This window comes from Vanellus vanellus, assembly GCF_965231255.1.
Source record: "Vanellus vanellus genome assembly, chromosome: 6".
NCBI lineage: Eukaryota > Metazoa > Chordata > Aves > Charadriiformes > Charadriidae > Vanellus > Vanellus vanellus.
Genome location: NC_138911.1, coordinates 61332633 through 61356799, shown reverse-complemented (window position 1 = coordinate 61356799; position 24167 = coordinate 61332633). Strand labels below are relative to the sequence as shown.

At 41.1% G+C, this 24167-nt stretch overlaps 1 protein-coding gene across 1 annotated transcript; it reads left to right on the top strand.

Annotated features, from left to right (window-relative positions):
• Positions 1 to 10553: 10553 nt before the first annotated feature.
• On the top strand, positions 10554 to 23823 carry DLK1 (delta like non-canonical Notch ligand 1; the record flags this gene model as incomplete). Its single annotated transcript, XM_082485001.1, has 5 exons — positions 10554 to 10623; positions 11524 to 11587; positions 12023 to 12153; positions 18587 to 18728; positions 23082 to 23823. 5 exons carry the CDS (start codon positions 10554 to 10556, stop codon positions 23821 to 23823), a joined length of 1149 nt encoding a protein of 382 aa, XP_082341127.1.
• Between the last annotated feature and the right edge of the window lie 344 nt (positions 23824 to 24167).

Here is a 24167-nt window from a genome sequence, read left to right as displayed (position 1 = left end):
TTCTACCCAGCCTCTATCCATGACGTTTCTACGATGTTAAGCAAGTCACTAGAGCCAAACTATTCATGTGTGGCAATTAATTACGTTTTGCTCATTATCTGGATCTCTCACTTGAGCCTGAACTGAAAAGGTGTAGTGCGTTCACCATTGCCTTTCATGTCTTTGAGAGCTCTGCTTTGAATGTCTAATGTGTTAAATGCGGTGAAAAAAAATGTTTTCCATTGGTAACTCAAAACAAGCAGGAACTATTATCGTTTCCTTTGTTCCTCAGTCCTCCAGATATAAAATGGATGTATGAGTACTGTCTGCCTTATGTTACAGAGATGTTCTGAAAATATGTTCATTTCTATTTGTGTAGCTCTTGGATGTTAATACCAACAGCATGAAAAGCCTCAGACAAAGTTCAATAACTGTCTTTAGCACAGGTTTTGAAAAGTGCAGGAGATAAGGCACAGGAGCCACATGAGTAAACAAAACACTGAAAAGCTTTTCAAAAGGTGAGTACTCAATCAGGCAGATGTGCTGTGAAACAACACAGTATGTAATGATGAGATTGCAGATCTAATCAGAAAGCATAATCACAAAAAGTTAAACTAAGTTTGCATACAGATCTTAATTCTTGCGTTTCCTGCCTATTGAGGACTTGAGTTTTCAGCCTCAATAATAATATAATAATATATATAATAATATAATAATATAATATAACATTGCACAGGTTTTGTACATACTGATACTTTCCATTGCAGGAACAAACAAAAATATTGAACCAATAAGAAAAGCCCATCCTTCAGAGCCACGGGGATAGTGTGCTTTTTTCTAGATCAGTGTGATCATGTAATTTGGGTATGGTTGTATCCTAGTCTGTTGTTCTGCTTTCATTTTTGTGTTCTTTCACATTCTTTCTGAGTAAGAGTGTATCATTCTACATATTTATACAGTGCCCTGTGCAGATCGCAGTCCTGGTAGCTGTTGCAAGATGTTTAATGCAACACAAATATTAAATCATCTTGGTATTGTCAAGATCACTAGCAGCACATCACAGGGACTGGTATTTTAGAAATGCAATATAAAAAGGCAGTCCTTGACCTAAGGAATTTATAAATTTAAAATAAGACACGGCCACATAAATAAGACACAAGCAGATGCAATAATAATAAAATATAAAGCTCATAATGAAAAAAAAAATCTGTACTTTTCTGTATTTATGCAAACATAATTGCGAGCATTGTTGTATCTTTCATATCAGACCTGCTTGCCACTGCTTTCCAGAGCTGTAGTTGAAGGGATAGCTGTTTATTCTACTCTCTGTCACTAGAATCTTTTAGCTGGGGTAAGCAAAATGCAAGCTGGTGAGCATGCAATATATGACAGATTCTTTGTTCTGCTTCCAGTTCCCAAAGCCCTGTTTTGTCCACTACATATTGCCATCTAAAAAATTAATTTTGTAATGTATAACAAAAAGGGAGAATAAATCAAAATCTGTATGATAGTAATGGTGAACATTACTAAATCAGAAAATTAACTTATTCAATGTTACTGCATTATGCAAGAGAGCGGGACTCTAAAGATTTATGACACATTTCTGTTTGAAGATGGGAAGGGAATAGTGGGAAAATCATACTTTTGAACAGAATGCCTAAGCATTATTGAAAGAGAAGTACCACATTTGAGCATTCACAAACAATATGTAGATTGAACATTTAATTAGTTTATAAAAGACCTGCAAGTGCACGCCATTTATAGCTGGCATAATTCATGGTAGCAGTGAAAAAGATGATAAAAGACAAACATAAAAAAATAACTATTTCAAGAAAGTAAGCACATGGACCTTCCTGCAGAAGATCCATCATTCGTGTTAGTTTAGGAAACTGAAAGTGTGCCCACTTCTGACACAAAGAACCAGTATTCCCCTTGCCAATAGCCATCAGGATTGAAAATTCGGGATGCAAGGGAACTCTGTATTCAGCTCCAGTTTTGAACATGACCTGTACTGAATAGCTATTTTTCCTTTTTTCCTCTCTATTTTTTTTTTCCTCTTTCCTAGTCTGTGGTTCACTCCAAAGGTGGCAATATAGTTAAAAAAAGACAGGGATGCAGGAGAGCTGACCATGCATACCTGACTGCCACAAGTGTGCCGGGTGAGTTTGAACTAGTTACTTTCCTTCTCTGTGAAACAGAGCCAAGAACAAACTGGTGCAAAAGGAGGATCTGAGCACACTCTGCAGTGATTAAAAAAACCTCATTCTTGCATGTCAAGTTATTTGTCTTTATTTGATTTGCAAAAATCTGATTCAGGGGAAAACCAAATCACAGTTAATTCAGTCTTGCCTCAGCCACTTAATCTTCATCACTAAGGAATAGAGGTGTTTCAGGCACAACAACGACGACGCTCCCGCTTAATTAATTTCTAATTTTAATCTCAAACCACACATTATAAAACCATTCCTATCACTGAGCATTCTACATTAATATGTGTTAAGTATTGGATCAGCTTACTGAAGTAGTTAATTTGTTTCATTGGAAAAATATCTTTCCAAAGTTATAGAACATCTTAGGACTGGCACAGGAATTACAAGGCAAAAAAGTTGTGCCTTTTGTTACATGCGAATTCAGGCTTCCTGACTGCAAGTATTTACCAGCACTGACAATTTTAAATATATTACTGTGGTACCGTTATTGAACATTTGTCCTTCCCTTGTAAATTCTTTAATTTCAAGATATGGCTAGGAAAAAGAAAGACTTCCTGGGAAATGCAGAGCTGAGGCATAAACTAAACCAAAGAAAATCTGTTATAGATCTTTGTAAAAACGACTTTTTCGATATTACATGTTTCTAAAGGGTTGATACTTTGCCAATCTCTATTTTTCTTGTTCTCAGTGCTAGGCTGAGGAAAAGAGCTTCTAGCTATGGCAAAGAGGACTGCTTCTGGCATGCTCTGCTTTATTATTGCCATCCAATGTTCATTCTGGTTGGGGTTCTTTATATTTCTCAAATAATTATTTTTATGGCACCAATGGTTATAAAATATTATCCTTACATTTGCAACTGGAACAATACTCTCGAGGCAGTTTCTTCAAGTGTCCCTTACCCAGGAGGTAAAAATTCATTGACAAAGAACAGCAGAAGTTTCATCAAAACTGATCATTTTCGATTGATGGTTATCTAATATTCTGTAACAAAATAAAAATCAAATAGACATAGACAAAATGCACACTAAACATAATAAGGCAAGGAGACCTTAGTTTAGGTTTCATTATATAGTTTAACATTATCATTAAAAAGAGCAATGCAGACCATAATGATAAGATGCTACACAAAAAAAATAGCAGCAGAGAAACTAATTAGAAACAGTATGGATAAAGAAAGAATGGTACAGCATAGTGATGTTTACAATGCAAGAGGGGGGAACCAAAACAGAAACTGTGAATTGGTACTAGGACATAGTTAAGCTAACCTGATTTCTAGTATTACTAGAGGTATATAAAAAACCAGCAATCGGAGCACATAAACATATATATTGGAAAAATAAATGAAACAAAACCAAAAAACCAAATAACACAAAGTGAGTAGAGAAAAGTTCTGGTTTCTTTGTCAGAAGACAAACAAAGTAAAAACACCAGAAACTTTGTATGCAATGGGAGACGGCAGATAATAAATACCCATATGTGGGTGTGTATAAATAGCAACAACTGAACTGTTAGGAGGTGTATGCAGCGGAAGTAACCGCAGCATCTTTCCCTCAAAATGGCACAAAACCAGAGAAAGCACTAAGAGTGAAAATAGCAGCTTGCTTCTGTAGTTAGCAAAAAAATCCAGATGAGATTAAGACAAAATCAAAGATTGGAAAGCAGCTAGAGTTCTGACAGCAGTAATGAGTCTAGAAAGGTGTGTGGATTGTTTTTCATTTATTTTTTGCAAAACACCAACTTCTCCCTGGGCTATTGCAAGCACCCGAAGCCTTCATCATGGCCAGTTCAAAGCTTTAAAAACAGCAAGCATCTCTAAGGGTCAGAGTTCAGGTTGAAACTGTGAGTATCAGAAGACGCTAGAAGTTTCAGAGTGTAAAGTTTTGTAAATTTTCAGAGTGCCTCTTTTTTGTAGCGATAAATGATATTTTTAAAAAAGATTTCTTCATGCATTTATTTTTTATGCTATATACTTCCCCTGTATCTCTTTGTTTTCCTGTTCACTATCCATGTATAGATATCATATTGAGGTATATATATTATAAAGATCAAATATAAGTAGATTCTAAACACACTCAGAAATATACGGCAATGTTTTTTCTTTCTGGATTATCCATATGTGGACAATCCTCCAAAAAAACTTGGACAGCGGTTCAATGTTGGATTTCCCCTCTGTCAGACATTTAATCTTTAACGACTCACTATCATTTCAAACTCCACGGAGTTAAAACTGAGCTGTTCGTTTTGATATATGTCTGTCTCACAGCAAACTGTCCATTTCTCTTTAGAAATATCCCTTTCAGCCAGAAGACAGAATAATTTATTCTGTCAATGCAGAAAACCATAAGAACATAGTGACTTAATAGAGAGACTGTTTCTCCCTCTCTCGCTTTCTCCCCTGTATAGGCACAGGCAGCCCCTGCCCTGAAATGAAGTTTTAGATCTAGTTATGTTTTATACAGGAAGTAAAATTACTTTACTAGCCTCGGGAAAGTACTTAAAAATATATTTTAAAATGTAATATCACTAGCACGGTAGCAAAAATGTTCTGTTTACTGGCTGACTATTAAGAATCTGGGCGCATATTCACTGCACCAAATCTTTCACGCTGCAGGAAAATAAAACATCGTAAGGTGGTGTGAATGACTAACGGAACATTATCCTCATCTCCAAGTGGGTAAAGCATGTTGGATATGCTGAACGTATTATGATACAAACTTCCTGGGTACTATTAACATCTGTCAGACTGTCAAGAACCTTTGAAAAATTCCTAGGATTCAGGCTTTAACATCAGTTTGCAAAGGAATGTCTTCCTGACAGAAAGATATTGCAGGTCCATAAATGATGGCTTTGAAAGGGACATCTTGGATAATATAACCCAAACACCTGCTTCAAGAAATGATGGTTTTATATTAGTCTTCCCATAAGTGTGTGCTTAACCTTTCCTTAAAGACATCTAATTATCTTGCCTCTTCTCTGATGTCAAACTGTCATACTGTCTGATCAACCTCAGTGTCAAAGAAAATGTCTATATATGCAGGCTAAATTAATCTTTGTTCCAATGAAAGTTATGGCCATTACTTCTGCCCACTACTATTTTTTGCACTTCTGTCTTTCCTGTTTTCACACATGATGATGGATATATCTTTTAACATTTCTCTCTCTTTAGACTAAAAATGTTCTTCCGCGATTTTTACACTGCCTTTCAATGAACCTGTCTACATATACTTCAAGTACAGACAGCCCAGTACTATATAAAAGAACAGTGATACCCTCTCAGCTCTTTGGAAAGTGTCTTTGCTCAGATTTCTTTAAATACATATGTAATTTTTTTTGTAATGTCTTCAGATAAGATCTCATTTTTGTTTGCATTACTGACAGAATCGTATTTCCTGAATATGTTTTATTTCTCTTTATGCTTATGCAACATACATTTCTCCTCCAGTTTCTCATCTTTTGTGGTGTGAATAGCAGGATGGAAAAACATCTACTAGAAGAATAAGGTTTTTTGTTGTCGGCTTGATTTGCTTTTCATGTATTGGTTTCTCGTTGCTGTATTTTAATTGCTAGGTGCGTGCATCTATCAGGGGAATAACTTTGAATGTAGAACCTTACTGAAAATTTCAAATTTCTACATTTACGGCTTTTTGTTTACAATGTCAAAGAAGGGTTAGACTGTGATCTCAGGGACTGCAAAATTTCTGGCTTTCCTGATATTGACAAACAGGAAAATTGCATTTGGTCAAGACTGTTACAGTCAGTGGAAAGCTGCCCTAGTGATGAAAGTTTTGCCTCAGTCTTCGGCAGCCATGGTTTCACGTGATGTATTTTCTAAAACAGCTGGCAGAATTCTCTGTGCTATAGTAATTGGGTGACAGATAGCACTGAGCTGGTGCTCTGTCAATAGTTAGAGAGGGAGGTTATGAGGATTTTCAGTGCAAGGCAAGGGAATGGCTTTGACTTTAACTCCTGCAAATTATTGCTCTATATTTAAGCTCTACACACTCTGGCTACTGTTCCAATGGGGAAAAATTACTGTGATAAAAAAAAAAAATACTTTGGCAATCCCTAGCTAACTGTTGGTAGCTGCTCTTTCTGTGTGTAGTGAAATCTCTTCTGTGCAGAAAAACTTTCTGGTTTATGTGCCCTAGTACAGAAATCGCCCGACAAGACGCTTATCTCCCCACTGAAGTCTACAGAGGTTCACCTGTTGCCTTTTGTGAGGGCAGAAACATGTTCCTGAAGTGGGTACGATGACAGTGGAAATAATTTCATGGTTTTCCTATCAGCTATCTGCCAGCACTGTGTACTGAATCAGCTCACTGAAGAGCCAGAGGTAATGGAAGTAAAGCTGGTACGTGTGAGTCTGTGCAGCTGGGACACGGCAGGGAGGTTGGGAGAGAAGGAGAGAGGGAAGATGCTCTGCTCAACCCCAACAAGCTCACAGGCTGGCTCAGCCCATCTCAACCAGCCACGCGTGAGGATGGAACAGCCTAATATAAAGAATGTAAAATAGTTCCGTAAGGCTCCGCCTGCATTAATGAAGCCTGATGAGCTTTTTTCTAATGGCCAATGCTACTCACAGAGTACAGCATGGAGTACAAACTCGTAAAACCAGCTAACATATCCTAAAACTTTGTGCCTGCGTATATCCATGGCTGGTGAGATCCCTTCAAGGGATAAAGGATAAACCTCTCCACTGGCAGTGTTAGGGTTTCTGATACTCTCATTCATAAAGTATTGCAGCTTTTCCAGGGATATAGCACTGCTCTGTAATTGATTATTTTTTTTTCCTCTGAAATATGCATAAGGATTGCCCAAATTAATCACTGTTGTCTCTCCCTCTCATGTGAGGTCTCAGATATGGTTTCTATGTGACTCTACTGTTACCCTCAGATTTTAGCTACCAAGAGTTTGCAGGGACTTTTAGGAGCTATCATACTGATGGCTTGCTTTGTGTTTCTTGTCACTGATACAGATTCTCCATCTCCAGATTCTTGCAATAATGAAATAAAAATTTGATTGAACTTCTCTCCAGTCAAAAGGTGTTACATTAGTAGGTAAACAAGCACTTGGGAGTGTGAGTACTCCTAGCCAGGACAGAACTTCAACAATTCCTTGCCACTTCTGGATTTTCAGACTTTGCAAAGTTCCTTGCATGCTGCTGACCAGAAGGTTGAAGTGGTTTTTTTCTACATTCAGTGTACAAAAGGAAGTTCTCACCAAGCTCAAGTTCTCAATCTCAATCTGCTTTTTCCAGTCCCTGAACATGTTCTTTATTCCTGTCTAAGAACACAGGACTGTTGTGTGCCATTTTCTTGGGAAAAAAAAAAAAAAATAACAATATCTCAGTTTCTGGAAAAGGATCCAAGAAGACTTTTCAGTTGTTGCAGTCAGTGTCTTTGATGACCTGATGCCCCTGATTCCTGTGACAAGTTCCAAAGTAAGTGTCCCAAGGTCCCAAGGTTTCCATGAAACTGTTTCCCAGGAATGACAGACTGTTGGGAGATCACTAGACCAGCACTCCTAAACCTCTGCTCACCACTAAAGTATTTTTAGGTTAAGCAGTAAGTACAATCGTTGACACCTTGAATGATCTCCATACACAGACAATGATTAAATGAGGTTCTTTACTTTCCAGTTTCTAATGCAAAGACCCCCCCAAAAGTATAAAAAAAAATAGGTTATTCTCAGTAGAAATTACTAAGATCTGCCAGAACATGGTTACTATAATTTTCAAGGACTATTGTGAAGACTATGGAGATTTGGATCACTGTGGTTTTGGCAGCAAGGGAGCTAAGTAAAAATTATTTGAAGTTTGGTTTGCTCAGGTGGAAGAAAGGGAGAGAAGAGAATTAGTCCAGATTTACAGAACGCTGGGGTTTCTGGTTTGAAATTATTTTTGGATTAGTATCTGGGCAGATTCTGTTCCAACATATTCTGGTTATGTTGGATAGACTCCACTCTAACAAAAAGGATTCTGTCCTCTTGGAAATAAAATTAGCAGATTTTGTTTAGATGATTCTTGAAGTAAGTAGGAAAGATGGGAAAATGAAGATTTGACCCCGTTTCAGCAATCGAAGAGGCACCCCTGAGACACAGAAGAGTAAAAAGTAGAGTTGTTCTAAAAAAATTAGATTATATTTGCCTAAGTGTATGTATGCAAAAAATGTTAAAAACCTGAAAAACAAGCAAGAAAAAGAGAGTACGAAAATTGAAGTTTGCAACGATGATTATAACAAATCATACATAGGATTGTGAGAACAAGACTTTCCTGATGATTTTTTCATAAGGTACCTGTTTTGGACGATACAGCTGATGTTCAATAGTTAACTCAGAAGATAGAAGAAACGTGTCATCATATGTCAGAGTATATATTTACAATGCAAATTAGATCAGATAATTTGACAGTGATGAGTGTACGGATAAAACCTATGAATTTTACAAACTCTCTACTCTTAAGGTGTGAAGAAAAATGAATATGAGGAGAAATTTCTGACACCTTTCTAGGTGGAAAGGCAGAAAGATTAAAGCTTTCCTTTGACCAGTTGGTCAAATTATTGTAGGAATATCTGAAATCACAGAATCTTTGTAGGTTTTTAAACTACCCAGGATCTCCTGGTCAAAAAATGCAAAGATCTAACAGAAAAAGGTTCTTACATCACCAAGCAGAGAATCTACTACCTAAGGGAGGAATAAGCAACCCTGGACCTACAAAAACCTGAGAGTGAATAAATAACGAAGAAAGTCAGAATAAAAGCAAAGTGAACAGACCAATCAAGAGTATTTAACCTAGAAAAGCACAGGTTCAGTTCACAGTAAAGGATTAAGCAGTCATCATTACAACTCCACGTTTTCACTTCCCTGGAGTATCACTCATCATACCCCAGCAAGGCTTGGTCTGCTGAGCTATGGTGAAAGCTGTGATGGCAAAATAACCTTTTCAAATCAGTAAGTAATGTTTCAATAGCAGAAGGAAAGCAAGACAAACAGAAAAGGTGCGGAGGCAATCTGTGCACAGCTTGTCTCAGATACCAAAAATTTGGAGAGCTTTGAAGAAGCAGTATCTGCCTCACACCTTTCTCCAAAAGGCAACAAGTGTTGTCTTTTAAACCACCCCTCATTCTCTGCTCTTTTTTTTTTCCTGTCCTTCACTTCCTCCATTCTTGATTAAAACTAAAAGTCAGCATTAATAGAAGACAACTTTTTCAACTTAAGTGATAACGTTGTCTTCAAGTACCAGTAAATGGGCTATCCGAAGCTAATGTGTGCTTCCCAGTGTGTATATTTTCAGGCAGGTAATCTTGATTTGGCCCATTGTAATTCTAGAGAAAAAGCAGATGGTTGTATAGTTTTCTTACCACATTATAGGGATCTCTAGTTGCTTCACATAAATGCAGACAAAATGGTAAACGAAGTCTGGTGGAAGAAAGCACTGCATTAACAAGCAGAAGAAAACAGGTCCCTCAGGAATCCTAAAACTCAGACATAACTTCCTTAAAAGAAGAAAACAAAAACCAAGAAAGAATGCAAAGAATAAGAAATAGCCAGCCTATTTCCATAAGGGACAGCTCAAAGGAATAGCAAAAAGATAGAAAAGAGGAAGGAACAGTCACAGAATAAAACATAGTCTTTAAATTGTCTTTTGGTGGAGTAATGTTTCTTTTTATTCTGTTCAGTGTACAAAAGACTACTGAAGGTAGTTTGGGGTGGTTTTTTTTTTTTTTTTTTTTTTTAAAACCTTTAGTCTCAGAAACCTCCTTTGCTTTTGCTGGGATTTTCCTGAAAAAAAAAGTTGGAGCTCTGATGTGAATTACTAAAGAGAGAAATCTTTGAGATTTCTGAAGACGAGCCCCAAATTAGGTCTTTGTGGACAACCGGAGTAAGTTTTAACGAGATAAGAGGCGTGCTTAACACACCCCCCACCACCAGACCTCCCTTCTCCCGAGCCCTCCCAGATTTCCTCCCCTTGCCCGCGGCCGCACGAGACGCGCGGGGTGCGCGGGGTGCGCAGGGCGCTCGGCTCCTCTCTCCGCCCCCGCGCAGGAGAGCGGGCTCGGAGCGGCCAGGGGTCGGCAGGGGCTGCTTCGCCCCGGGGGGCGACGGGCAGGGGGACCTGGAGGAGGCGGGCAGCCCTCCCCTCCCTCCCTCCCTCCCTCCCTCTCTCCTTTCCTCCCTCTCTCCTTTCCTCCCTCTCTCCCTTCCTCCCTCTCTCCCTCCCTTCCCTCCTCCTCCCGCCCCACCGTGCCGGTACCCGGCGGCGCTGCGGGCGGGGGGTGTCGCCTTCCCGGCCGCCTTCTCGGCCGCCGCCGTCCTCCGCCGAGCTCCCCGCGGGGCGGCGCGGAGCAGCGCGGAGCGGCCCCGGCCATGGGGCTGCGCACCGCCGGGCTCATCGGCTGCTGCTGCCTGCTGCCCCTCGTCCTCCCCGCAGCCCCAGGTAAGGCCGGCGGCGGGGAGCGCCGGAGGAGGGCGGCGGGAGGGTGGCGAGCAGCGGGCAACCCCGGCGTTTGCCGCGGGGAACGGCGCAGAGAGGGGAGGCGAGTTGGAAAAGTTGTCGGGAGTTTGCCGGCGCCGGGAGGAAAGAGGCGGTGGGAGGCCACCTGCGTTGCCCCCCCACCCCAGGGCAAAGCCCTCCCCAGCGCTCGCTGCGGCCGGAGATGCTGGTGGTCCTCGGGAGGTTTTTCCTTTGCATCCCACTGAGTGCGTTGCTCGTGCCGTTTGCGTCGGATGTCAGTGGGTAACGGTGATGTTTCGGAGGAGCATTGCTTGATGAAAACACTTGAAACGCACACAAAAAAAAAAAAAGTGACTGAGACCTCTTCTCCTTGACTTGTGTTATTCATGCGTGATTTAATGAAAATGGTGATTTATTTTTTTTTCATCAGACGTAGGGTTGAAATGAATTCAACGCTTTTACTGTAAGTTGTTTTAAGCGGAATTTCTTTTCTGACTAAAGGTACTTTTGTGTTGCAAGTAGTTCTGAAACAATGCCTTTGGAGTGGCATGTTGTGAAATGACATGGATCTGTTCTGAAATTTCCCTTTTAAACTAGTGTATAGTGATATTACATACACTTTGCCTGTGCTAAAGTGACTTCATATTCTTTTGCGGTTAATTCTTTATGTCATTTCGCTTATCCTATAGGAATAATTTGTAACATGCTCCAGATTAAGTTCATGTAAAATTTTACGTTCCAGAAACATGTCTTTGAAGAAAAAAAATATCAGATTATGAAGTCTGGGTTCTTTTAAAACATCAGTAATGTGTATAGGACATGACATGATTTTTTCCTGGGTACTGATTTTTCTGGTTTGATATTATAAATCTCCTCTTCCAGGCGTGAACTGTAAAACTGGCTGCCACCCAGAGAATGGATTTTGTGAATTTCCCAGTGAATGCAGGTAAAAAGATCTGACAGACATGTCTATTAGCACAGGAATGGACGGCTTCAATAATTCATAGTCCTGGTAAAATAGACAGAAGCTGAAATGATTTGCCCTGTGAAAATATGGACCTGTAATGAAACAGCACTCTATTAGGATACAGTAACTGGAATCATAGAGCATAGACATCTAGATGCCTTTTTTCCGGTATGAAAAGTCTTTACATTGATTAGCGGTTATTTATTTTTTTTCTCACTGCATGAAATGTTTTTCTTCACATAAACTGCTTGTAGTATCCCAGAAGCATTGATGGTATCTTTTTGTTCAAATACGCTGCATAGTCCACTTTGCTATCCGAAAGTTTATTTATTGTGCCTCGAAAAGGGGAAGATCCTTGTAATTATGTTTGTTAAAAATAAACTATGCCTCTATCTTGTCTTTTATCTCTTTCAGGTGTCAGCCTGGTTGGCAGGGCGCTCTTTGTAATCAGTGTGTTCCTTTCCCTGGGTGTTTGCACGGCAGCTGTGCCAAGCCCTGGCAGTGCATCTGTGAGGAGGGCTGGGTTGGCAGCCTCTGTGACATAGGTTCGCACATCCTTTCCTATCCCTGAGCAAGTGAGGTGAAACAGCCCCATCTGGTGCTGGAGGCACGCAAAAGTCCTTCTGGATCACTAATTGACTGTTAGTGCCAGATAATAAGGGGATTCTGGGCAGCGGCGCATAAACCTGGAGCTTTTACAACAATTTAGGCAGAAGCATGCAGTATCTGTTGTAACTGGGCATACCTGCGAGCAAAGCGTAAACTCATTCTATTTTAAACATTGATCGCCGTGGACAAGGCCAACAAATAACGGCTCCCTTGTTGTCGTATAAACCTTTTCTGTAAAAATACAAGTTGTCTTGTATATATTAGATCACTTGAAATAATTGCCTGACACATTATATATATCCTACTTTCTGTTCAGAGAGATGTGAGCATAATACTTAATACTTCTTGAAAAGGAAAACATTGTGCTGCTTGCTTTCTTTACTTAACCCAGTGATGATTCAGTGGAGTAGCGTCAGTATAACTGAGAAAAAGGTCTGTCTGAACAGGCTGCAACTTTCCTCTCAGATCTAAGGGATAAGCACAGCTCTTGTGTGCCCTCTCTCACCCCTTGCCAGGCAGCATGAGCCAGCTTAGCACAAGCAAGCTGAAGAATTGGCCTTTGCTGAGCCGGTTTATTTTGGCTGACACAGGCAAATGTTCAGCCAAAGAGACCTGAGGGGGCTGAAACCACACGAGCATCCAGGAGCATGTGCCTGTTCAGCCCACCTAGCTGTAGCTGGAAGAGGACAGGTGTCCAGAGCTTCATTCTCTTTTCATGTCTTTCAGGCTTTTTTTGTTTTACAGTTTATAATTTATAGAGCAAGCCTGTGTTCTGCCCGTGCATACTCAAAACAGTAATTAACTATGACACAGTTTGAACTGGATAAGATTTTCCAGATCACTAAAAGACTCAGACAATTTCAGGTAGTTCACATCCTTGCAGTATCCTTGCACGTACCTTGGTGCAAGGTACTCAAGTACTCATTTAATTTCTCATCAGGTTTTGCAGCCCAAACTCACGGGCTGCACACAGAAGCATAGACAGTTTAAAGCTAGTCCTGGTACGTTTGCAGGAGCTGTGGTCACAGTGGTGCAGATGTGACTATAAGCTCTGAGCGACGTTGCTCTGACACCTCTCACCGATGTGTTTGTACGTGAGACAGCCACCTGCATTCTCATTACAGTTAGTGGGGAGGAATGGGTCCCTCCGTCATCTGTGATCTGCAATCATAGATTTCTAAAACTAGACAGAATGACCCCCCACTGCCACCTTAGGAGGCTCAGTTCTGTTGCTTGCCAGTGACTCCAAAGGACCAGATTTTTAAAGGACCACCTTCACACCTAAAGATTCCTGTAAGATAATATTACATTTTACACGGTGGGCATACTTTTAAAAGCCATATGAAGTGCCTAGCTCAATTTCTAGGCACCTAAATATCTTTGCAATTCTGAGCCTTTCAACCTTTCCCTCTTGCATCTGGTATTTAGGATCCAAAACAATGCTTTGGAAACTGTACCCATATCTTCACAGAAAGATATTATTTTAATACATATTCATTAAGATAGTACTTTAATACAGAAAAAGGTATCCCTTGCTTAAGTTCAGAAACTATTATTTTTCTCAACACTCAGAGTCATCTCAAAGTCTTCTTTGCCAATTTGAATCTAAGTCCCCATGAAGAGGTGCCAAGAATATTCAGCCAAAAAGAAATAACCATCTTTTCATCTGCAGGGACATGTTATGTTGAAAGTTTTTCATCTCAGTGGATTTACCTACTCTAAATGCATTTTTTTGCCACAAGGGATCTAGAGAAGGATCCTCCTTTTCTTGCTACTGGAAGGTTGCTACAAATTATTATCCCGACCCAATAAAGCACTGAAACCTCAAATGCGTTAATTGCTCAGCCACTGACCTCATCATGCTCTGCCAAAAAGTTGGTGTCAGTTTCCTGGCTGTATAAAATCATTACAGACCGCTATAACTCATTAACAGATATCACTAAATGAAACTTGGTTAGGTTAGGAAAAAGGAAGGCTTTTGAAGGGTCCTGCTCTTTTGGGGATCACTGGCATATATACACAACTGTCTTTTAAATATGGAAATACAAACCCATCAATTTCTTACCAAAAAGTACCGGACTCCCTGTCTCTCTCTTCTAATAAAAAATGTTTGTGTCCCATGACAGCAAGACACAGCTGTTATATTTTCCACATGCATATGACAGTAAGTGCCATTTTTTAGCTACTGAAGACAATTTTTAGCTTCAGGTGTGTAATGAGACAAGGCATGTTAGAAAGCTACATTTCTGTCGTTTCTGTGGAGATTGATGAAGGGTTGTGAGTACTGCAGTTTTGGCATTCTCTTGAAATTCTTCCTTTTTGCTGCTATAGAAAGTCTAATATTTACCAGGGAATTTCTGGAATACCCACTGCTTTAATGTTACCGACTGTGAGCAAATGCCAACTCACAAAGATGGCAAAATCAGAAATGGAAAACTATGGAAGGGTCTGAAGTTCATTTGGCCACTACTGTAAACACCTGAAGCATTTGTAAAATATAGATACAGTCTCGGCAGCTTATTTTCTTGCTAAGTATGGGAGAGAAAAAAGATGATTTGGACTGGTGGTGATATCTCTTTTTCTGTTTTCTAGAAAAGTTAGTCTTCTTGGCTTGGATAGTGGAAGATCCTTTCTGGAGTAGTTTTAGACCATCAAGTGGTTTGCTAATGCCTCCAACTGGGTAGCTGTTGTTTTTACTATGGGCAGCCTGGTGCTCAGTTCAGATCAAGAATGACATTCCCAGTAATTTCATAAAATCATAGAATAGTTTGGGTTGGAAGGGACATTTAAAAGCTGTCTAGTCCAACTCCCCTGCAATGAACAGGGACTTCTTCAAATACGTCAGGTTGCTCAGAGCCCCATCCAACCTGACCTTGAATGTTTCTGGGAATGGGGCATCTACTACCTCTCTAGGCAACCTTTTCCAGTATTTCTCCCCCCTCATCATAAAAAAAATTCTTCCTTGTACCTAGTCTGAATCTACCCTCTTTTAGTTTAAAACCGTTACTCCTTGTCCTATTGCAAAAGACCCTGCTAAAAAGTTTGTCTTTCTTATAAGCCCCCTTTAGGTACTGGAAGGCTGCTCTGGAGCCTTCTCTTCTCCAGGCTGAACAACCCCAACTCTCTCAGCCTTTCTTCATAGAAGAGGTGTTCCATCCCTCTGATAATTTTTGTGGCCCTCCTCTGGACTTGCTCCAGCAGGTTCATGTCTTTCCTGTGCTGAGGGTTCCAGAGGTGGACGTAGTACTCCAGGTGGGGTCTCACCAGAGCAGAGTAGAGGGGAAGAATCACCTCCCTTGACCTGCTGGCCATGCTTCTTTTAATAGCACCCCAGGACATGGTTGGCCTTCTGGGCTGCGAGCGCACATTACTGGCTCCTATCCAGCTTTTCATCCACCAGTAACCCAAGTCCTTCTCAGCAGGGCTGCTCTCAATCCCTTCATCCCCCAGCCTGTATTGATACTGGAGTTTGCCCTGACCCAGGTGCAAGACCATGCACTTGGCCTTGTTGAACCCCATGAGGTTCACACAGACCCCGTTCTCGAGCTTGTCCAGGTCCCCCTGGATGGCATACCATCCCTGAGGTACATCAGCTGCACGACTCAGCTTGGTGTTGTCCACAAACTTGCTGAGGGTGCACTCAATGTCACTGTCTATATCACTGATGATGGTATTGAACAGTACTGGTCCCAATATGGAACCCCAAGGGACACCACTTGTCACCAATATCCATCTGGACATTGAGCCACTGACCACTACCCTCTGGATGCGAACAAACAATTTCTCATCCACTGAACAGTTTACCCATCAAATCCATACCTTTCCAGTTTAGAGAGAAGGATCTTCTGGGGCACCATGTCAAAGTCCAGATAGATGACATCCATAGCTCTTCTCTTGCCCACTGATGTAGTCACTCGATTGTAGAAGGCCACTAGGCTGGTCAGGCCAGACTTGCCCTTGATGAAGCCATGCTGGCTGTCTTGAATCACCTCCCTGTCCTCCCTGTGCCTTAGCGTAGCTTCTAGGAGGATCTGTTCCCTGATCTTCCTGGGCACAGATGTGAGGCTGACAGGTCAGTAGTTGCCAGGGTCCTCCTTTCTAGCCTTTTTAAAAATGGGTGCAATGTTTCCCTTTTTCCAGTCACCGGGTACTTCACCTGACTGCCATGACTTTTCAAATATCATGGAGAGTGGTTTGGCAACATCAGCGAATTCCCTCAGGACTCTGGGATGAATCTCATCAGGTCCCATAGACTTCTTTATGTTCAGGTTCCTCTGGTGGTCACAAACCTGATCTTCTCTTACAGTGGGAGGGACTTTGCTCCCCCAGTCCATCTGCTTGAGAGGTGTGGGGAGAGAGGCTTCCAGTGAAGGCTGAGGCAAAAAAGTTGTTGAGTACCTCAGCCTTCTCCTTGTCTGTTGTTACCAACTTGGCAGTCTTGCTCATCAGGGGGGTACGCTTTCTTTGACCTTCCTTTTCTGGCCGATGTCATGTTTTTGATCTAATTTACAGGCACGCAGGTTATAGTTTGGGCTTGATGCCCTGTAAACACGTAGGCCAAGATCAGTGGTATCATTTCTAGCCATTATTGTAGTCACGTGGACAGGCATGGCACTTAAAGAAAGAAATCTATGAGTTGGTGTTAGTGTTATCACTGCTGGTTAACCTCTTCGCAATGGAGTGCACCAGCCTGCCTAACTGAATGCCGTGGTGTCTTCTCATCCTCTGGAAACACAGCCTTGAAATCGGGTATATGAACACGTGGAACCAGGCTGCACAGCGCAGGGTTTCCCTCTGTGGCTCTCTGACGTGCGCTCCACAGTACAGGAACGGGTACCGCCATACCAAACACTGAACGTAACAAAGGGAAAAGCAGATTAGTCAATTTATTTCCAAGAAAAAATGACAGCCCAGTCAGAGCATATGATCCACCTTGCTAAATCAGATCAGTCGTCTCTGTCATCTTGTCATCTCTGGCTGGGCCTGCACAGTCATGTCAGCATGGCCCTGACTTCCTGCTTGAATCTTAGCCTCGATTTGGCTAAAATGCCAACTTGTGGTGTGAGCTCGGAGTGTACTGTGCTACGTGTCACTCGACTGCTTTGCCAAGGGCTCGTGTTGGTAAGCTGTCACCAAACAGAGTACAGGTGGAGCCTCTAATGCCAGTGCTAGGCATGCATGGGACAGGGGCCAGAAATTCTGCTGTAGCATAAAGTACTACTGAGTGTGGTACCTCCCTCGTAAAACCACTCAGTGATTGCTTCATGTACTGCAGCATGACAACTTCGTTTTACACAAATATTAATTTAGAGTTCATACTTTACTAGCTGCTTTTAAAGCCTGTGAAAAAAAGGCGGCAAACAACACTGCTCCAAAAAGCGTTCGAGGTTATTTGGGTCCTTGTGAAAATTGGAGCTTAGACTCGAAGTGCATGCAAAGTGGTTGTCTTGCAATGAGAATAGGCTAATCCATTAGAAAACAGAGCCTCTTATCCAGGGAAGAATGTACTTGAAAGCTAAGGTTGTTGAAATGGTTTGCTATGGTTAAGATTTTGCAGTACCTCCTGGTATTATCTAACTTTTGTGTTACGTTGTGGAAAGTAAAATATACATGTCCTCAAATCCCTTTTCATCTTCTTAGAAAGTGTATGTGTGAGCATGAGTGTGTGAGGCATCAGATAACTTGCAGTCAGCACTTCTCTGCAGCTGCACCATTAGTTGGCTAAAATATGCACTTGTTTGTTTATTTATTTTAATTATTTTAAAAATTCGGTAATCATTTGAGTGGGAAGTGGCTCAGCGGGGAAATTGTAAAGAAAATGAGATGAGTGACTTTGGTCCAGACGTCATACAGCTCTCTCTTCTGGTACAGTTATGTAACGGTTGGATGCAGCCTAGCCAAAAGATGAAATTTTAAGAGATATTTGTAACTTGCTGATCTCTGTTATTTTGAAATGTTTGTTCACAAGCACATAATGATAGGCTCTTGGGCAGGGAGCGGGGAGAATTCCCAGTTCCTGACTGCTTCATCAGAATTCTGCTCATGGTAAAGCCAAGGTTGTGAAAGGATGACTAGACTACATAGTTCTTTCTTAGCTACTAATATTTTATTGATAATATTACTTATTTATAGACTGGAACAATTCAAACCTATCTTACAAGTGGGAGCTAGGAAGAGAGAAACAAGCTGAAAGTTCTTGCAATAGTTGAATAATCTGAACTCCATTTTAACAGAGGGGGGGAATAAGTCAGAATTTATAAAATGCAGAATGAAGGACCATTAAAGCTATATTTTATTTGAAGTATTAAATATTATTTACTGACTCTTCTTCATTCGATTAATTGAGTCCTGTTTTTTTTTTTTAAACAGATATTCACCCATGTTCTGCAAAGCCCTGCACCAATAACTCAACGTGCATAGAGACTGGTGATGGAGGATATATTTGTCTGTGTTCCCAGGGATTTACAGGAAAAAACTGCCATCTCAAAAAAGGACCCTGCATTATTAATGGGTAAATATTGATTTCTGACATGAAGTTAAAATCCACGGTCCTGATGACTATTATTCAGAATTCTTTGCTAAGTGGACATATTTCTGTGCTAAAATATATAATGCTTCTGCTAGCTGCTGGTATTTTTATCAAACTTTACAAATCTGATCTGTTCATGTTGTATCATACAAATTTGCAGCATGATTTTGTGTGCATAATTTGAGTACTAAGAGTGATAATTTGCACATTTTGTTGGGATGAATTTATGCCTTCCCATGATTTTACTAAACAAACTTGAAGTAATCTCCTGTCCTGTGTTCTCAATTGTAGTGAGAGATAATTGTATATACAAACCATATATGGTAATAAGAACAGTAGCCAACACACAAGCTGTCTGCACAAAAACATCTAGTCCACCAGCCTGTCATTTTTCTTAACTCACATGTTGTATACCCATAGTTTACTTAAGGAGATAATCTCACTTCCACTTCGTAGAATGTGGGAGGCCATTGCTCATCATTCTCTAAGAGAAGTGGGACATTAGGAACAGCATTGCCAGAAGGTTGAAGGAGGTGATCCTTCCCCTCTGCCCAGTCCTGGTGAGACGCACCTGGAGTGCTGGGCCCAGTTCTGGGCTCCTTAGTACAAGAAGGACGTGAACATACAGGAGTGAGGGCATTGAAGGACCATGAAGATGATTAAGGAACACCTCTTCTATGAGGAGAGGCTGAGAGAGCTGCATTATTTAGCCTAGATAAGAGCAGACTCTGGGGGAACTTAGCTATATGTGTAAATACCTGATGGGGAGAAGCAAAGAAGATAGAGCCAGACTGTTCTTAGAGTTGCCCAGTGAAAGGGCAAGAGGCAGTGGGCACAGACTAAAAAACTTTCAGCAGTATCACTGGTAGAACTGCTTAAAAAAAGGATGACCTTTCAAAGCTGCCCATCTGATGGATACAAGTTTGGTAAAACTATCACCTCAAAATTCTTTTTGGAAATTGCCTTCTTTCTCTCTAGCTCCAGATTAGTACCCTCTGGTTGTCTTTTTGCTCGGCAATAGATAATTATGAATATTCAGATCTACCTTATGACTAAATCTTCCTGAAGACTTGTACACTCTTGTTTAAGGAACACTAACACTTCTCACTGTCTCTGGCAAGAATTCTTAAAACTTTATGTCAGTGGAATTTTTTTGCCATTGCTCTTAATTGGGGGATAGTCAGAGAGTTCTGTCTGTGTTTACTTTTGGTGTCTAAGATAACTGCTCTGATTTGCCTATTTCTCTTCATTGACAATGAAGAAATTTAAGTTCCTCGCAAGTGCCTTGAATGACATCGAAGCTACTTGCCTAACATAGGGAATGTGAACAGCTTGCTCTCTCCACTTTTCATCTGTAGAGCAAATGTTTCAGTAATTCAAGGTGGATATATATTAACTATCCCCAAGAACAGGTGAGGTACAGTATCAATGAAATAACACAGATTAGTTCCATGTACTTTATTCAAAGCCTTATGTTTTTAAATTGCTGAATCTGCATTTTTTGTGATAGCACTCTGTGTTGAAACTGAGTGCTCGTGAGCTAGTCTGGAAATCGTGAACAACTTTTCATAATGTAACGACAATCCTAAAACAACGATTCATTTTCTTCAGGAAGCTGTGTCTTTTTCAGAAAAACGAGTAGCAGGCTCTGCAAAACTGTTTTTAGTGCACAAGGACAACTGTTCTCAGCATAAGCACTCTGTGTCTGCTAATACCCCACAGTCCACCAGAGAGTGCACTTCACATCCTGGAAAGAGACCTCCTCATATGGTGTCATCTATTCACATCTCACTTCCTTTCAGTTCCTCTCGGCCTCAGTGGTAGTGTTAACAATGTTGATATGACTGAGCATTGCCGCTGGCTCCTTAGTTAATATTCAAAGATGGAACCAAGACAATTCACAAATCAAAGGGATTGTTCTAGTCTGTTTACAAAATCAGGCAGATGTATCTGCATTAGTGACATCTGTGTGATGTTTTGAAGTTTTGCTCTGAAGCAGAGCAGTGAGTGGTACTTCCTAAAATGAAAGCAGAGTATTTGGAAAGCAAGGAAATGGTATGCCCATGTTTCCACAACTAGTCCTCATGTATCACACCTTGCTGACCATGTGTTAAATGCCAAAAATGCAAAGTAACTGAATCTATTCAAGAAGATTAATATTAATACCTTATTTATTTAAACATAGAATCATAGAATGGTTGGGGTTGGAAGGCACGTTAAATATCATGTAGTTCCAACCCCCCTGCCATGGGCAGGGAGACCTCCCACTAGACCAGGTTGCTCAAAGCCCCATCCAGGCTGGCCTTGAACACTTCCAGGGATGGGGCATCCACAACTTCTCTGGGCAACCTGTGCCAGTGTCTCACCACCCTCAGAGTAAAGAATTTCTTCCTAATATCTAATCTAAATCTACCCTCTTTCAGTTTAAAACCATTACCCCTCATCCTATCACTACATGCCCTTGTGAAAAGTCCCTCTCCAGCTTTCTTGTACACGCCCTTCAGATACTGGAAAGCTGCTATAGGCTCTCCCTGGAGCCTTCTCTTCTCCAGGTTGAACAACAACAACTCCCTCAGCCTGTCCTCAGAGGAAAGGTGCTCCAGCCCTCTCATCACCTTTGTGGCCCTCCTCTGGACCTGCTCCAACAGGCCCATGTCCTTGTGTTGAGGGTTCCAGAGCTGGATGCAGTACTCCAGGTGGGGTCTCAGGAGAGTAGAGTAGAGGGGCGGAATCCCTCCCTCAGCCTCCTGGCCACACTGCTTTTGATGCAGCCCAGGATACAGTTGGCCTTCTGGGCTGCAAGTGCACACTGCTGGCTCATGTTGAGCTTCTCATCAACCAACACCCCCAACTCCCTCTCCTCAGGGCTGCTCTCCATCCATTCTCCACCCAGCCTGTATTTGTGTATGGGATTGCCCTGGCCCATGTGCAGGACCTTGCACTTGGCCTTTGTGAACTTCATGAGGTTTGCATGGGCCCACATCTCGAGCCTGTCGAGGTCCCTCTGGACGGCATCCCTTCCCTCCAGCATGTTGATCACACCACACAGCTTGGTGTTGTCGGCACACTTGCTGAGGGTTCACTCAATCCCACTGTCCATGTTGCTGACAAAGATGATAGACAGCACCAGTCCCAGTACCAACCCCTGAGGAATGCCACTTGTCACCGGTCTCCACATGGATATCCAGCTGTTGACCACAACTCTGAGTGCAGCCATCCAGCCAATTCCTTATCCACAGAGTGGTCTATCCATCAGATCCATGTCTCTCCAATTTAGACACAAGGATGTCATGCAGGACAGCTTCAAATGCTTTGCACAGGTCCAGGTAGCTTTACCAAGTGTTATTCATTTTTAGAATGTAAGTTTTAAAAGCTTTGTTCCTATATGATGAACTGCCGTGAAAGTGGGTTTTGACATTTATTTCTAAACCTATGACCCGGGGCGCCTTTTCTGCCAACACGGCCAGTTGAAGGACCGAGTCCTCATTGCATTGCCTAGCTGCACTGAATTGGCACATTTGTGCCTTTCTGGCAATGTGTGGCCCTATCATTTGGCATTACACTCAGTAATGCACAGTTACCTTGCAAAGGTAAAAAAAGGTGTCTCAGTGAATTTACATCACTTAAAACATAGTACCAGGCTATTAATTGTTCAGTTCTTAAAGGGTTTGCAGAAATACTTGGTTTCCTATGGTCCTGTCCTCACATTATAGCTGTCTTTGCCAAGGCTGAAACTATCCCATTTATATCTTTTATTATAATTATATTTCACAATAATTTGCCTGGCCAGCAGTTTGCAGGAAAGTATCTGTTTGCCTCAAAATTTTTTGTATGTTATGGAGCGCTGAAGCAGCAGAATAAAACCAATCAGCTTTACATCTAGCTGCTGTGGCAGAGTGTTTTGTTTTGCCAATACAATACATAGATTATCTTATGAATAATCAGGTGGAAAAGAAAGCCACGCTGCTAATGTCTTTGTTCAGTCTTGTCTGAATGGTTGCTCAGCTGAATAGCTCTAAGCATATGAAAACACTGGGAAGCTTAATTTTAATAAATGTTTGAAATAATTTAAATCCCTTCACAGCTCTTCAAGTTGAATTTATAAACTGGTGTACTAATCCTGCCTAAAGGGGCAGCAGAAGTTACTATAATCTGTACTGACAAAGCTGTTGCACAAACTCATTCTTGATTCAACTTCACTGACTTCAGTAGATTTGCATTTGGAATTGGCTCTTCTAAAAAAAAAAAACCAGCTCCTTTTAATATATAAAGTGTTTTCTCATAGCTTCTTTCATTCAAATGTAATTCTGTCTTTGTGTTTGTTACCTGTCCTAGCTCTCCTTGCCAGAACGGAGGAACGTGCATTGATGACAATGGTTTTGCTCCACACGCTTCCTGTCTTTGCCCTTCTGGTTTTGCTGGCAACTTCTGCGAAATAGATAGAGATGACTGTGAATCCAACCCCTGTGAAAATGGTGGAACGTGTACAGATATTGGTGCGGATTTCAGCTGTTTTTGTCCCTATGGCTATACGGGAAAGCTCTGCAGCAGCCGTGTCATATTCTGTGCAAGTGGCCCGTGTGAGAATGGAGGGACATGCAGTGAACATCCCCAAGGAGGATTCGAATGCATCTGTAAACCAGAATTTGTTGGTGTGACCTGCAAACATCCCAGCAAAAACACAAGCCTCTCTGGGGTGAATATGGAGACAAAGCACATGCAGAATTACAAGCCACCCCCAAAAGCTCATCACAGATCAGTGCATCATCAACAAGAAATCCTGAAAATAACAATGAAAGAAACAATCCAAAATGCAGATCCCTTGCTCAGTAGAAGCCAGGTGATATGTTTTGTGGTCCTGGGCTTGCTTACATGCCTTGTTGTCTTGGGTACAACTGGGATTGTATTTTTTTCTAAATGTGAAATGTGGCTTGCTAATGCCAAATATAGTCATCTCCTACGCAAGAAAAAGAACTTTTTTCTGAAATCTAATAATGGGGAAAACCTCTCAGTTAATATTATCTTCCCAGAGAAGATCAAATTGACTAATTACACTAAGAACTACACTGCCATCTAGGGCCTTGAAAGCCGAGCAGCAACTTGCAACTTTTCATAGCAATATGTAAAATAGATTGAATTTATTGCCTGTGATTGGCGTCAGTATTTGTGAGTACGTTTGCTGTAGCTTGTGCTGAGTGATAATGAAGAAATATAATGTATCTGTATAGCTAAGGATTTTTTTCATTCCCCAAAAGAAAAGTTTAAAAAGAAAAAAAAAAAAAAGATTAAAGAACAGGGAATGTTAATTTGATTTCATTTCAAGGCAGCTATTTTTTTTTGTAAAATAAAAGGTAATTTACCCCTGGAACTGTATTGCAGCTTTGTCTTGAGTATAGATTATTTGACAAATATGGTACCTGT